General features: G+C 48.6%; 1 protein-coding gene across 3 annotated transcripts in view; it reads right to left on the reverse strand.

The window, feature by feature from the left end:
* Positions 1 to 16,698, reverse strand: part of LOC118906806 (kremen protein 1) — a 144,496-nt gene that overhangs the window by 5,265 nt on the left and 122,533 nt on the right. For all 3 annotated transcript variants that reach the window (XM_036874489.1, XM_036874492.1, XM_036874491.1), the window contains 9 exons: positions 15,532 to 15,652; positions 15,242 to 15,292; positions 15,069 to 15,158; positions 14,314 to 14,451; positions 13,180 to 13,269; positions 12,987 to 13,039; positions 12,402 to 12,464; positions 12,255 to 12,299; positions 4,667 to 4,711 (listed from right to left, as the gene is read on the reverse strand). In XM_036874489.1, the coding sequence (XP_036730384.1) occupies positions 4,667 to 4,711; positions 12,255 to 12,299; positions 12,402 to 12,464; positions 12,987 to 13,039; positions 13,180 to 13,269; positions 14,314 to 14,451; positions 15,069 to 15,158; positions 15,242 to 15,292; positions 15,532 to 15,652 (696 nt within the window). The remainder of the gene's footprint in view (positions 1 to 4,666; positions 4,712 to 12,254; positions 12,300 to 12,401; positions 12,465 to 12,986; positions 13,040 to 13,179; positions 13,270 to 14,313; positions 14,452 to 15,068; positions 15,159 to 15,241; positions 15,293 to 15,531; positions 15,653 to 16,698) is intronic.

Raw genomic sequence — 16,698 nt, forward strand, 5'->3', positions numbered from 1 at the left:
CCATATGCTGCACATCCCGGAGCCCAGCCCTCAGCCCCGCCCTCTCGTTTCAGCTGAGTCTCCAGCACCCAGGCCCCGGGGATGCGGCAGCGGTCCTCAGACCCCTCCCCTAGGCCTCCCTGCTCTGGGGTCTCCTGTCTCAAGTGGTGCCGGTGTTGGCCAGGGACCGCCAGCTGGCCCTCGCCTTCACTTCTTCCCAGTGTCTGTCTGTCTGTCCTTTCCTCCCCCAGCATAGGGTCCATGGTCTTGCCAAAACTCCACACTCCCTCACTCCTTCCTCTTTCCGAGTCCAGACTAAAGCTATTTCCGGAATGTAGATATCGTAATTCTGACAGAGCACCGGGACGGCAACAGAACTATTCCAGCCCTGACACATCTGGGAGTCTCTCTCAGAGTGCTTTACTTAGTACAGATTAAATGAAGGGATGAGGTATAATATGCATCTTGGTACAATTACTACCTTCAAGGAAGCTGTTCCCACAAAAACATCTAACAATCAAGAGTCCTCCCAACATGTCTGTTCTGAGCAAGCCCACTGTGGCCATGCTGAGACTGTCCCTTATGATCTGGCTGTCCTGTCCACATCACATGGATGGGGCCACTGACTGGCCATTGGGCCTGGGGGTCACCGGGTCACACTAAAGTAATCTCTCTTCAAGTATTACACCCATCTAAACATGGATGACCTTCAAAAATTACATTAAGCCACTGCCAGCATCAACAATGGGACAAGCTGATGTCATGAGCCTCCTGATGAGACGCAATAAGAGGGCACTACATCCCCAGTTAGTGCACCTGCCAAGGGTATTTAACCTGCATCTCATCACGAGGGAACAGTCAGACAAATCTAGACAATGGGACAGTCACAAAATGACAAAGTCAAGAGAAAGAAGAAAAGGGCAGGGGGCCTATTTTAGATTAAAAGAACCTAGAGATGTGACAACCAAATGCAACACATGAATCTTGATTGATATTGTTTTCTTTTTTTTTTTTAAACCAGCTACAAAAGGCATTTTGGGGACAATGGGTAAAATTTATATATAAGCTGTATATTAAGTGGCATCATTTCACTGAATTAATGTCACCTTTCTCAGGTGTGACAGTGTTACTGTGGCTCTTTGGGAGAATGTCCATATTCTTTCAAGACACATGCTGATGTGTTAGGGGAGATGTGGATGAGGTCTGCAACTTACTTTCAAATGGATTAGAAAAAAAAAGATCTATAGGACTTCCCTGGTGGCGCAGTGGTTGAGAATCTGCCTGCCAATGCAGGGGACACGGGTTCAAGCCCTGGTCTGGGAAGATCCCACATGCCGCGGAGCAACTCGGCCCGTGAGCCACAATTACTGAGCCTGCGCGTCTGGAGCCTGTGCTCCGCAACAAGAGAGGCCGCGACAGTGAGAGGCCCGCGCACCGTGATGAAGAGCTGCCCCCGCTTGCCGCAACTGGAGAAAGCCCTCGCACAGAAACGAAGACCCAACACAGCCATAAATAAATAAATTAATTAATTAATAAATTTTAAAAAAAAAGATCTATAGATATATAAAGAGTGAAAGAACAAAAGCAGCAAAATACTAATAATTGGTCAGTCTAGAAGAAGGGTACAAGGATAGTCATTGTACCAAATTTTCTATATATTTGAAAATTTTCAAAGCAAAAATATGGGGGAAAATGCCAAAAAAATATTCTGGGTGGGTGGCCTGCTGTTTGCACCGATGACGTCCCAGTGCCCTCCAATCCTGGCCTGAGTGTCCAGGGCCTGTTGGACACCCCCACTCAGCTGTCACGTAGACATTCCCCATTCTCCATGGAGAAAACTCAGCAGGCCAGCTTCTCCTGGCTCTCTTCTCTCTTTTACTATTGTAAACGTCTCCCTTAACTTCTCGCTCCCCTCTCCACAGCCAGACAAGTACCCAAGTGTCTCTCAGCTCCACTGACATCTGTCCCTCTTCACTGTCCCCCTTCCAGTTCCGGCCCCCACAGCCTCTTGCCAGGGTGACCAGGACAGCCTCCTGTCTAGTCTCTCTTTCTGCTCCCTTCTCCCATCCTTTCTCCACATGGCAATCAGAGGGATCTTTTGCAAACAAAAATCTGACCATGTCACTTCCCTACTTATAAATATTTCAATGACTCCCCACTGCCCATAGAACAAAGTTCAAATTCCTCAGCATGGCCTCTTAAGTCCTAAAAGCCTCTATGACCTCTGTCTCACTCCTTGCCTGTCACACTCTGTCACTCCAAGTATTTGCAGCTCCTCAAACACCCTGGGCCCCAGGGTGCCCCAGGGCCTTTGCATGTGATGTTTCCTCTCCTCTGCGTGAACACCCCTTGCCAGGCTTCAGCCTGGGTCTCCTTATCCAAGAAGATGCTAAATCCACCCCTCCACAATCATAGCTGAGCTCCCCCTGTCCTGTCACTGCTGGTTACTGGTCTGTTTCCCCCCACCCCACTGTGACCACCCTGAGGATGGGGACTGTGTCCAAATCACATCTATGTCCACAGTGCCCAGCCTGGGGCCTGGCACCCACCAAGGAGGCGCTTGGGGAAAGTTAGCTGGCTCCCTCAGTCCTGGGAGCTGAAAAGCCTGGGCTTCAGTTCAAGCTTTGCCAACAATTCACTCTGTGGAGTTGGGCCTCAGTTTTTCCTGTCTGAATAAGGGGTATGAGCTTTGGTCTAGATGGGCCAGCTGAGCCCCGTCACTCCCAGGCAGTGCCTGCAGTGCATCTTCATGACCACTGGGTGTCAATGCTGAGCCACAGCCAGGTCAGCGGCTCCAAAAGCTTCACTAAGTGGGGGTTGGTAGGTGGAGTGTGTATAGGAGCCCTCAGGCCTCTTCCCCACACAGACCTCATCCCCACCTGCCCCCAACAGAGCTGGTCCCCCAGCCCCCAAAGCCTCATGCAGCCCCCAGCCCAGCGGGTCCCCTCCCAGGCAGGCGGCAAGCAGGGGCAGAAGTGCAGGTGGGTGAGGGGAAAGCAGGTGGATGGGCAGGGGCCCTGCTACCTCTTGGGGGGGGCCCCTCCCACAGGTGGTCCTGAGTTTGAAGTCTGTTCTGGGAGAGTTCAGGCATCTGTTCTCCTGTTGGGACCCCCATATAGGGATGGGGCTGCCCAGCCTAATTCAGCCTTCATCCCACCTCTCCCACCTCCTCTGGGCTGGGTGAAAAATGTGTTTCCAAACGAAAGGTCTCTGGGAGAGGTCAGTGAAGGGGCCTAGAGGAGGCAGAGGGCTGGGATCACATAGGTCTAGCTGACCCCCAGCCCAGCTCACACCCAAGCAGGCAGTATGCTTAAGAGGCTCTGGAGCCACTAGGGGGTAGAGGGTGGGTAAGGGAGTGGGGTGGCAGTGAGGGGCTGGGAGAGGCTTGCCAGAGAGGTAGCAGGACCCCAGAAGTCATGGAAAGACATGGGGGAGGGCTCGTGCAGGGTGGGGGGCTCCCACGGCTGTATCCATCACTGACCCCACAATCAGGAGCAGAGAGGGCAGGGCAGGCGCTGGGTGCTTCCCATGTCTTCATTAACTAATGCATGCCAGGAAGTAGGGCGTCCCAGCCAGACTGCACCAGGGAGAGGGGTGGAGGAGGGAGGGAGGCACAATACCAGCCTCCAAAATAACTCCCCAGTTGCCTCTCCTGTCTACCCCCATCCCATCCAGTTTTCCAAATGTCTCCTATGTCAGTGATGGTTTCCAGGTCCCTGCACCATGGGGCTTTTAGTCCTCCCCCCATGTCTCCTGGGTGGGTGATTTCTAGGCCCTGAAATTCATTCACTGCAAGTCTCTCTCGTGATTGTGAAGGTTCTAGGATTCCACATGTGGTTTCTAGGTCCCCTTTCCCATTTATTCTATGTCTGCTGTGTATGTGACAGTTTCTAGGCCTCCCTTCCCAGTCTTCATGGGCTTCCTTTGTGTACAGTGGTTTCTAGATCCCCCATCTCATTTTCCATGGTTCTCTGGTGCGTATGGCAGTTTCTAGGCCTCTCCTCCCACTCCTCATGGGTCTCCTGTGTATGTGATGGTGTCTGGGACCTCATGTTAATTATAGGTCTTTTGGGTACAATGGATCTAGGTCCACTGACCTCATTTACCATGTACAATGTGTCCATGGTGGTTTCCAGGTCTCCCTTCCTGTGATTCACATGTGTATGGTGGTGTCTAGTGCCCTGTCCCTTTTACCGAAGCGCTCCTGTGTACCTCAGCGTTTCTACACCTCCCTTCCTCTGCTTCATGGCTCTCCTAAGGCCTCCTGTCCCGTTCTTCTGTGTGGATATTGTTTTCATGCTTCCCTTTCTTTTGCAGACAGGGGAGCAGAAGCCAAAGCCCTTGCTGGGAGGGGGCTATGGAGGCAGGGGATGCAGTCTGGACTGGGTCAGCCCAAACTGCCCAGGAGGAACTGGCAGGGTCACCCTGGCCTGGAAAGGCCACAGAAGGAAGGCAGAGATAGGGATAAAGACAGAGACAGAGAATGTAGGGTCTGCTGATAAGGCTGGCCCTGCCCACTGGGGAGGGACAGGGTTGGGGAGGACGCTGGGGCTGAGAACTGGCAAGGCTCCCCACTTGGAGACCAGGTTGCAAAGGGGATTTGGATGGGGTGCCCCCACCCCCAAATAATCTCCTGAGTGTCCAGGGCGGGGGGGCAGTGGGAGGTCAGTGCTGGGCTAGAGCTTACCCAGTGGCTCTTCTCACCAGGGTCTCCTTTGGGGCCAGGTTCTCCCTGCAAGGAGAGAGAGGTAGGACCAGTGAGAGAGGCGAGGATGGAGAGAGGAAGAGAGGCTGAGCAAGGATGAGACAGAGAGTAGCTCGTTTGGGTGAGATAAAAATGCAAAAAAACAACTGTTTGAAGGCAATGGAAAGTGATAAAGAGCAGCCAGTAACTGAAGGATATCTGACCTTAGAAAGAAGGGAACCGCACTGGGTAACGTCAGTATATTTATGGCTTTTCCTCTGAGGGCTCATCCCAGCCGCCTCTGCCTGGCAAACAGCTCAAGCAAGAATCTTTAGTCTTATTGGCCTGAGGAGTCAGAGGTTGGGGTCAAGACTGCCAAAGAAGGAGGAAATTGAGGGGAAATGCTGGAAAGCAGGGAGCCACAGTAAGGGAGCAAAATCTGTATAAATACTCCATTCTAATCCTTGGATGGTCCGTGAACTGCCCATCCTAAAGTCACAAAGCTGAGTTGGAGCTACACCGTAGAGCAAAACTCAACACTCTTCAGAGGAAGACTGTCTTCACTATATTGTCTATATTGTTCAGGATGCAATACAAAATTATTAGACATGTGAAGAAATGGAAAAATGTGACCCATATGCAAAAGAAAAATCAGTCAGTAGAAACAGATCCATAGCCAACCCAGGTACTGGAATTACCAGACATGGAGATTAAAATATCGGTGACAACTACGTTAAAGGATATAGTGGAGGGACTTCCCTGGTGGTCCAGTGGTAAAGAATCCACCCTCCAATGCAGGGGATGTGGGGCAACTAAGCCTGCACGCCACAACTACTGAGCTCGCGCTGCTCAACTAGAGAGCCTGGGTGCCTCAAACTACAGAGCCCATGCACCCCAGAGGCGGCATGCCACAACTAGAGAAGAGAAAACCCGCACGCCACAACTAGAGAGAATCATGCGTGCCGCAGTGAAGAGCCCGTGTGCCGCAACATAAGATCCCGCGTGCCTCAGTGAAGATCCCGCCTGCCACAACTAAGACCCAACACAGCCAAAAATAAAAAAATTTAGGGCTTCCCTGGTGGCGCAGTGGTTGAGAATCTGCCTGCCAACGCAGGGGACACGGGTTCGAGCCCTGGTCTGGGAAGATCCCACATGCTGCGGAACAGCTGGGCCCGTGAGCCACAATTACTGAGCCTGCGCGTCTGGAGCCTGTGCTCCGCAACAAGAGAGGCCGCGATAGTGACAGGCCCGTGCACCGCGATGAAGAGTGGCCCCCGCTTGCCGCAGCTGGAGAAAGCCCTCGCACAGAAACGAAGACCCAACACAGCCATAAATAAATAAATTAATTAATTAAAATTAAAAAAAAAAAGAGCAGAGTTAATATACCAGCTTTTTAAAAAAAATTTTTTTTAAATAAAAGAATCTAGTGGAATTGATACAATGGGTGATGAGATGGGGAATTTCAGGAGGGATGCAAAAATTATGAAAAAAGAATCAAATGGAAATCCTGGAAATGAAAATGATAATACTTGAAATAAAAAATTCATTAGCTGGGATTAACTGAAGATGTGCCATAACAGAAGAAATAATCAATTAACTTGACGACAGGTCAATGCAATAATTCTAAGTGAAGCACAGAGAGAAGAAAGATTTTTTAAAAAATTAACAGAGCCTCAGACTTCCCTGGTGGCGCAGTGGTTAAGAATCCGCCTGCCAATGCAGGGGACACGGGTTCGAGCCCTGGTCCAGGAAGATTCCACATGCTGCGGAGCAACTAAGCCCGTGCGCCACAACTACTGAGCCCGCGCTCTAGAGCCCGCGAGCCACAACTACTGAGCCTACGTGCCACAAATACTGAAGCCCACGCACCTAGAGCCCGTCCTCTGCAACAAGAGAAGCCACGGCAATGAGAAGCCTGCGCACCACAACAAATAGTAGCTCCCACTCGCCACATCTAGAGAAAAGCCCGCGCGCAGCAACAAAGACCCAATGCAGCCAAAAATAAAATAAAATAAATTAATTTTTTAACAAAAGTGGGAGTAGCTATATTAATTTCAGACAGAGCACACTTCAGAGCAAGGAAAGTTATCGTGGATATAGAGGGGTCACCACTCCATGAAAGCATAACAATCCTTAATGTGTATGCACTTTACAACAGAGCATCAAAATATGTGAGGCCAAAACCGATAGAACTGCAAAGAGAAATAGATGAATCCACCAATGCCATTAATCAACCAGATAAAATTGACATCTGTAGACCACTTCATCCAACAATAGCAGATTACACATTCTTCTCAAGCTCACATGGAACATTCACCAAGATAGACCACATTCTGGCCCATAAAATATATCTCAACAAATTAAAAAGAATAAAAATCATACAATGTATGCTCTTAGACCACAATGGAATTAAACTAGAAATCCCTAACAAAAAGATAACTGGAGGGAATTCCCTGGCGGTCCAGTGGTTAGGACTCCAAGCTTCCATTGCAGGCGGCATGGGTTCGATCCCGGGTCGGGGAATTAAGATCCCACAAGCCGCGAGGCACAGCCCCCCTCACAAAAAAAGATAACCGGAAACTCCCCCAATACTTGGAGATTAAACAAAAGACTTCTAACTAACACATGGGCCAAAGAACAAATCTCAAGAGAAATTTTAAAATACTTTGAACTACATGAAAATAAAAATGCAACTTAGCAAAATTTGTGGGAGATAGTGAAAGCAGTGCTTAGAGGGAAACTTAGTATAAATCTACACTAGTCAAGACAGTGTGGTATTGGCTAAAGAACAGTCAAATAGATTAATGGAACAGAATAGAGAGCCCAGAAATAGACCCACATAAATATATTTGACTGATCTTTGACAAAGGAGCAAAGGCAATACAATGGAGCAAAGGTAGTCTTTTCCACAAATGATGCTGGAACAACTGGACATATAAATGCAAAAACATGAATCTAGACACAGACCTCATATTCTTCACAAAAATTAACTCAAAATATATCACAGACCTAAATGTAAAATGCAAAACTATAAAATTCGTAGAAGATAACATAGGAGAAAACCTTGATGACCTTGGGTTTGTTGATGACTTTTTAGATACAACTCCAGAAGCACAATCCATGAAAGAAATCATTGATAAGCTGGACTTCATTAAAATTACAAACTTCTGCTCTGCAAAAGTGAATGTCAAGAGAATTAGAAGACAAGTTATATATAGACTTGGAGAAAATATTTGCAAAAGATACATCTGATAAAGGTGTACAAAGGTGTATCTCTGTATATGCAAAATATACAAAGAACTCTTAAAATTCAACAAGAAGAAAACAAACAACCCAATTTAAAAAGCTTTTGCACAGAAAGGAAACCATCAACAAAATGAAAAGGCAACCTATGAAATCGGAGAAGATATTTGCAAGCCACATGTCCAATAAGGAGTTAATATCCAAAATATATAAGGAAGTTATACAACTCAATAGCAAAACCCCCAAATAAGCCAATTAAAAAATGGGCTAAGGACCTGAATAGACATTTTTGCAAAGAAGACATACAAATGGCCAATAGGTACTGGAAAAGATGCTCAACATCACTAGTCATCAGGAATATGCAAATCAAAACCACAACTTGAGCTATCACTTCATACCTGTTAGGATGTCTGTTATCAAAAAGATGAGAGATAACAAATGCTGGTGAGAATGTGGAAAAAGGGGAACACTTGTATACTGCTGGTGGAAATGTAAACTGGTACAGCCATTATGGAAAACAGTATGGAGATTCCTCAAGAAATTAAAAATAGAACTACTGTATGATCCAGCAATCCCACTTCTGGTTATCTATCCAAAGGAAAGGAAATCACTGTCTTGAAGACGTATGTTCATTGCAGCATTATTCATGATAGCCAAGATATGGAAAGAACCTGTGTCCATTGATTGATGAACAGATAAATACTATGTGGGTTACACACACACACACACACACACACACACAGGAATATTATTCAGCCTTAAAAAAGAAGGAAATCCTGCCATTTGTGACCATATGGATGAATCTGGAGGGCATTATGCTAAGTGAAATAAGCCAGACAGAGAAAGACAACTACCGTGTGGTATCACTTATATGTGGAATGCGAAAAAAAAAGAAAAGAAAAGAAAAGTTGAACTCAGAGAAACAGTAGAACGGTGGTTGCCAGGGACTGGATTGTGGGGAGGGAAGGAATGGAGAAAGGTTGGTAAAAGGGTACAAACTTTCAGTTATAAGATGACTAAGCTCTTTTTTTTTTTTCTTTTGGCTGCATCGTGCAGCTTGAGGGATCTTAGTTCCCTGACCAGGGATTGAACCCAGGGCAGTGAAAGTGCCAAGTCCTAACCACTAGACTGCCAGGGAACTCCCAGATGACTAACTTCTAATCTAAGGATCTAAGATATAGTATGGTGACCATAGTTTCTTACAAAAACTTACAAAAAAGTTTATAAAACTAAACATACTCTTACCATATGATCCAGCAATTGCACTCATTGGTATTTAACCAAATTAATTGAAAAGTTATGTCCACACAAAGACCTACACTTGGATGTTTATAGCAGCTTTATTCACTATTGCCAAAACTTGGAAGCAACCAAGATGTCCTTCAGTAGGTGAATGGATAAATGAACTGTGGTACATACCATGGAATATTATTCAAACCAAAAAAAAAAAAAAAAAAAGGGCTATCAAGCCATGAAGAGACACGCTGGAACCTTAAATGTGTATTACTAAGTGAAAAAAGCCAATTGGAAAAAGCAAAAATGTGGAGACAGTTAAAAGATCAGGGGTTAGAAGGGAGAGAGGGATGAATAAGCAGAGCACAGAGGATTTTTAGGGCAGTGAAATATTCTATATGATACTACAATGGTGTATACATGTCATTATACATCTATTAATACCCATAGAATGTACAACACCAAGAATGAATCCTAATGTAAACTATGGACTTTGGGGGATAATGACATGACAATGTGGGTTCATCAATTGTATCAAATGCACCACTGTGATGTAAGATGTCGATGGTGGGGTAGGCTATCCACGTGTGGGGACAGGGAGTATATGAGAATTCTCTGTACTTTCTACTCAATTTTGCTGTGAACTCAAAAAATGCTGTAAAAAAGAATTTTATTCATTAAACAAAACAACCAACGAAAAACACAACCCAGCAACCTTACAGATCCGGGAATCTCAGCCAACCCGAAGCAGGATAAACACAAAGAAAATCACAGCCAACTACATCATGATCAATCTGATGAAAACCAAGGGTAAAGAGAAAGTCTTAAATGCCTAAGGAAAAAAAGACATATTATGTACAGGGGAAAAACAATAAGAATGACAGTCAGTTTCTCATGAGAAATTGTAATTGTCTACGTAAGCCAGAGGACCATGGAACAACATCTTTAAAGTAATAAAGGGGGATAAAACTGCCAACCTATCATTTTATATCCACTGAAAATATCTTTCAAAAATTAAGGTTAAATACAGTTTTAGATAAACAAAAGCAGTGAGGATTTGTTGCCAGCAGACCCACACTACAAAAAAGGCTAAAGGATGTTCTTTAGGCTCAAGAGAGATGATACGATATGAAAATCTGGATCTACAGGAAGGTATAAAGAGTATAGAAACGATAAATACATCATGAGATGTAAAAGACTATTTTTCTTTGTTTTTTAAACTTCTTTAAAAGTCAACTGTTTAAAGCAATAACAACAATGTATTGAGGATTTATAACAAATACAGAAGTAAAATATATGATGGCAATAGCACAAGGACAGAAGGGAGTGAATTATACAGTTGCAATGTTCTTATATATACATGAAGAGGTATAATACTAATTCAAGTAAAAGGATGCATATTATTATCCTTAGAGCAACCATGAAAAAAATAACACAAAGAGGTATAGTGAAAAAGTCATTAGTAGAGACAACACAGGACAATTCTCAATCCAAAAGAAGGCAGGGAATCTAAAAAAAAAGGTACAAATGAACTTATTTACAAAGCAGAAATAGAGTCACAGATGTAGAAAACAAACTTACGGTTACCAGGGAGGAAAGGGGGGAGGAGGGATAAATTGGGAGACTGGGATTGACATGTACACACTACTGTATATAAAATAGGTAACTAATAAGGACCTACTGTATAGCACAGGGAACTCTACTCAATACTCTGTAATGACCTATACGGGAGAAGACTCTAAAAAAGAGCAGGTATTTGTATATGTATAACCGATTCACTTTGCTGTATACCTGAAACACAACATTGTAAATCAACTATACTCCAATAAAATTTTTTTTTAAATCTAAAATAAAAAAAAAAAGAAGGCAGGAAAAGAAGGGAAAAAAAAGAAATAAAGGAGAGCTTGGGGTAAACAGAACACAAATAGCCAGATAGTTCACTTAAACAGAACCATATCAATAATAATATACATCACTAAATGTAAATGGAGGGACTTCCCTGGTGGCACAGTGGTTAAGACTCCATGCTCCCAATGCAGGGGGCCTGGGTTCGATCCCTGCTCAGGGAACTAGATCCCACATGCATGCTGCAACTAAAAGTTCACATGCTACAACTAAGGAGACCACGAACTGCAACTAAGGAGCCCGTGAGCTGCAACTAAGGAGCCTGCCTGCTGCAACTAAGACCCAGCGCAACCAAATAAATAAATAAATGTAAATGGGGAATTCCCTGGTGGTCCAGTGGTTAGGACTCTGTGTTTTCACTGCCAAGGGTGCGGGTTCAATCCCTTGTTGGGGAGCTAAGATCCTGCAAGCTGGGCAGTGTGGCCAAAAAAAAAAAAAAAAAAAAAAAAGTAAATGAACTCAATAGTTAGACTGTTTTAAAAAAAAAAGCAAGACTCAAGTATGTCTTTTTTCTTTTTTTGGCCGCACCACGCAGCATGCAGGATCCCAGTTCCCTGACCAGGGCTCGAACCCATGTCCCCTGCATTGGCAGGTGGATTCTTAACCACTGCACCACCCGGGAAGCCCAAGATGCACTTTAAATAGAAAGACAAACAGGTTGAAAGTAAAAGGATTGGAAAATATATACCACGCAAACACCAAGCATAAGAAAGCTGGTGTGGCTATTTTAATATCAAACAAAATAGAATTCAAGACAAGAAGTATTCCCAGAGAGAAAGATATTCATTTCATAAAGATAAAAGGACCAAGAAGACATTAAAATCTTGACTGTGTATGCACCTAATAACAAAGCTTCAAAATACATGAAGCAAAAACTGACCAAACTAGAGCGAGAAACAGACAAATCTACAGTCATAGTTGGAGAGATGGAGAAAGAGGGAAATACAAAGAGTGAGAGAGATGGAGACACAGAGGGAAGATAGAGAAAGAGAAACAGGTACAGAGACACAGAGCCAGAGCGAGGGAGATGGAGGCAGCCTGATCCTAAGAGGCTGATGGGACCCTGAGACGGGGTGAGAAAGGAGATGGAGCTTGCTCTGGACCAGACAGGGAGCGTCAGGGGCTCTGGCCATAGGAGATGGAGCCATGGCAGGGGTCTGGGCCTGTGGGATCCTGGAGGGGGTGCTGCACGGTGGGCAGCATCACTTACCTGCCGCCCCATGGAGCCCTGGGGGCCGGGCTCCCCACGCAGTCCCTGTAGGAGGGAGGAGAAGAATGGAGTGCGCTGTCAGAGGGTCTGACCCAGGGTGCCCAGGACTCCCCAGAATCCTCCACCCAGGGCCACCTCAATACTCACTCTCTCGCCCTTCTCTCCTGGGTGGCCGGAGATTCCTTTGGGTCCAGTGGGGCCTGGGGGTCCCTGAGCAACAAGACAGGGCCTCAGCCTTGTGCTGGGGCAGGGTAGAGTGGGCAGGGACTTAGGGGTCAGAGGGGTAGGGAAGGGCACCCCAGCTTGGCCTGGGCCTCTGGGCCCTTCACCACACACCCAATGCCTGGCACACAACAGGAAGTTCATACAGCTCAGTGTTCAGAGCGATGGCCCTGGAGTCAGACAGTCCCTGCATTGATCTGGAAGCTGCCATGTGCTGGCCACAGCCCTAGGGCAAGAATCTCCACCTTTCTTGGCCTTAGGTGATAACAATACTTGCTTCTTGTTATATGGACTGAATAAGAAGATTTATGGAAAGTATTTTGCACATTAAGTGCTCCATAAATGCTTGAATGAATGAATGAAAGGATGGATGAATGGATGATGGATGGATGGGTGGTTGAGTGGGTGGGTGGGTGGATAGGTGAGTGGATAGGTGAGTGGATGGATGGGTTGGGTGTGGGGGGGTGGATGGACGGACAGAAGAGTGGGAGTATATGGAGAAATACTCACTATATGTCCAGGATTCCCAGGGATGCCCATGGGACCAGGAGGTCCAGGAGGACCTGGAATAAGACATGATGTCTTCAGGTCCGAAACAGTACTATGCCAGGAAGTCCACCATCAGCTCCCTCCTGATAGCCAGCCCTAGTGTCTCTGCCATCCCTCAACCCTGCCCCTTACCCTAGACCTGGACTCAACTTACCCATGGGTCCTGGGGGGCCTGGGGGCCCAGCCGGTCCCTGGGGCCAGTGGCTGCTGGTCTCAGTGAAGGTGTTGGACAGAAATGGGTCCCCTGGGGGAGGAAAGATGAGTGAGCAGGGCTGGGCTGGGCGGGGCAGAGTGGGGCAGTCAGTTTTAACCTGTCACTTCTGCCAAGCCAGCTTTGACTGCCCTGTGGGACAGCCTGCAGCATGGCTGGGGCCACCAGGCACCCACTCCAAGCGTGGGGAGTCAGGAGACTGTTGGCCATGCAGGACCAGGAAGCAGGGAGACACTGCCAGAGTCTAGCCAGTGACATACAGGAAGTGTCTACCCTGCTGAGCCTGTACTGTCACATGCCTAATGGGAATAATAATAAAAGTTACCATTTTTGACACTTACTTTGTGCCAAGCTTCTGTGCATGGGTGTCATACAGATAAGGCTCTGAGACGGAGAATGTTTTGTTGTTGTTGGGTTTTTTTTGGCAACGCCCCACCACACGTGGGATCTTGGTTCCCTGAGCAGGGATCGAACCCGTGCCCCCTGCATTGGAAGGGCAGAGTCTTAACCACTGAACCGCCAGGGAAGTCCCTTGGAGAGGGAGAATGAATGAATGGTGCCTGGTCACGCACCAAAGGTATGATGCAGATGGGGTTGAACCTGGCACTCCAAGCGCTGACCCCTGGCAGCGCGCGTGCAAGTCAGGCTTCGGAGAAGGTGAAGGATGCATGTCAGGGCCCAGCTGGGTGGAGGGGGCAGGGCCTCTCTGAGCACAGAGGCAGGGCTGTGGCCTTGGGAGTTCAGGGCTCACGTCCTGCTGCTAGGCCTTAAGCTTCCCAGTGCTCTGAGGGCTGGATCCCGGCCAACTCCAAGGCTTGGTGGGAGGGCCTGATGCTGGTGGTTCCCAGCACAGGCTCTGGAGGCCTCGTGGATCTGAAGCCGGCCCCCCTGTGCCCTGGCTGTGTGATCTCCCCTCTCTGGCCCTCAGTTTTCCTCATCAGTGACAACAGCGCCCATTGGAGGATCAGGTGACTTATGGCCCAAGGGCAAGCCTGGTATACAGAAGGTGCCTGGCAGATGGTCATGCCAGCCTCACCCCACCACCACCTGGACCTGCTGTGACCCCAAGGGACTCACCATGCTGGGAGATCCGGGTGTAGTGTGGTCCAAGTGGGGCTGGGGGGCCAGGAGGCCCTGGGGGGCCTGGAGGTCCCCTCTCTCCAGGGGTGCCCACAGCTCCAGCCTGGCCAGGGCTCCCTGGGGGGCCCTGCGGACCTGCAATGGAACCAGGGGGTTTGGTGGGTATGCAAGAGGCAGGGAGGCCCAGGGTGGCTGCAAGGGAGAGGGATGAGGCAGCCAGGGGCAGCGGGTACGAGACGGCTCCAGAGGCCACAGGCCAGACTCCCTGGCCGCCTATGAGGGGGATGAACACAGCCCTCCCCTGGGGCTTCAGGACAGTGGACACTTGGTACACAACAGGTGCCTAGCAGACGCTGATTTCCAGAATGTTCTCTCCTCTCTCTTCTAGGCTTTTGCACGAGCTGCTCCCTCTATCAATCCTCCTTTGGCGCTGCCTGGTGTGCACTTCAGGTCATTCTGAGGCCTCACCTAAGGTGTAGCTCCCACTGCGAAGCCCTCTCCGTCCCCCACTCCATCCAGGCTGGGTCTGGGCTTCCTTCCTTAGGGCTCCCTTAGCTGCAACGTCCCCCATAAGAACCCTGGTCACATGGGGTGGGCACTGCTATTTCTCCCCTGCCTAGGCCTACCCCCCACTAGCCTCCATGGTCTGGGAGCTCCAGGAGGGCAGGGTCTGGTAAGGAAGGCCCCAGCCTGGGCTCACCTGAGCGGGGCTGGCCAGGGGAGCTGGAAGGGCCGGTGTTGTGGGCACTCACCTGGCGGGCCTCTCATCCCCATTGGGCCCCGGCTGCCAGGGTCTCCCTTGGGGCCAGAGGGCCCAGGAAGCCCCCGGGCACCAACTCGATCTGGGGGAGAAAGTTCATCAGCTCTGCAGCTCCGGACTTGCGCTTGGCCTGCCCCCGGCCCTGCCCGCCCCGCCAGCACCTACCATCTCGGGGGAGCAGAGGGGCCCTCACGTTTTCTCTGGTTCCTGGTAGCCCTGGGGTGGAGGGGTAGGCAGGGGTCAGTGGTGTCTAGAGTTCCTACCCCTGCTCCACCAGCTGCTGGGCCTCCCAGGACTCCAGTGCTCAGGGGCCCCTGGAGACCATCCCCTCAGGCCCAAGGGAAAACTAGGAAGACTGAGGCCCACAAGGGGGTCAAGCTGGGAGTCAGCAGCAGGGAGGGGGCTGGAACCAACTCATCGCCACACGGGAGCGTGTTCCCCACTGACCCACTCACCTTGGAGGCCTCCATCCCCGGGACTGCCCTGGGCAGCTGGGGAACCCCAGAGCGGGGCGGGGTCCTCGGGGGCAGCTGGGGTCGGGGGCACTGCCTGCTCGGTGACAGTCAGCACCGCCACCTATGGAGGAAGAGGACAATAGGGATGGGGTGGGTACCAGGGTCTTGCCAGGGTCAGGCCAGCTTGGGGCCCTGGTGTTGGGGGCAGGAGGCCACGTGGCTGGCGGAACCCAGCCTGGAGTGGAGACCCAGACTCACAGGGGCCCAGAACTTCATCAGAAGTGACTATGGTTTTCAAAATGCACAATTCATCACATTCATTGTAGAAAAGTCATCACACACCATCACAGTCACCCACTTTGAGTTCTGAGACTGTCCTCGTGTTTGCTGGGCCGTGCGGTTTTTTCCTATGCTTACCTGAATGTTAATAAGTATATTTATATACATTTATATGCATACATAATATGAAACTTCTCTTGGTCTGTTAAAGCACCACAGGCTGCAAGGATTTTTACTAAATTTGACGGGAAATTTGGGAGGGTCTGGCATGAAACAGAGGTGCTGAGGTGTGTACAAAACCACTTTTGGACCCAGTGGAGGGGAGAGCCTGAAGGGTCAGCGGTGTCCCGTGAGCCACTTACTGAGGATTAAGAGAGGCCAGAATGCCCGCAGACCAGAAAGTGGGGGCAGTGTAGACCTGCCCAGAGAGAAGCTGACCCGGAACTGAGACCCAGCCCCCAGATCTGAGCTGAGCTGCCCCTCATGCCAGCTTCCCCTGGGAGGGAGCTTGGGGAGCAGGGTGGGGTTCCTGGGGTGCTCACACCTCATAACGGGGGTTTTAACCCATGCTGTTTAGAAGCTTGGTTTTTCCACTTGATAGATAGATCAGGGGCATCTTTTCATGTTGAAAAATGGAGGCATTGTTAATGGCTGTCCAGTATCCCACTGAGCCACACTTGCTCATTACACAACCACCCCTTCTGTTGTTTGGTTTTCAAATTTCCCTCTTAATTAACACTTGGATGAACATCTTCGCAACTAATCTTCCTAAGATAAATTCCCAGAGGAGGGAATGGATATGCAGATTAATGTAAATGCCTCTATGTCTGTTTAAAAAATCTGGAAGAAAAGATGCTTAAATGTTGGCAATCGCTCTCTCTGGAGGCA

This window comes from Balaenoptera musculus, chromosome 14 (genome assembly GCF_009873245.2).
Source record: "Balaenoptera musculus isolate JJ_BM4_2016_0621 chromosome 14, mBalMus1.pri.v3, whole genome shotgun sequence".
NCBI classification, from domain to species: domain Eukaryota; kingdom Metazoa; phylum Chordata; class Mammalia; order Artiodactyla; family Balaenopteridae; genus Balaenoptera; species Balaenoptera musculus.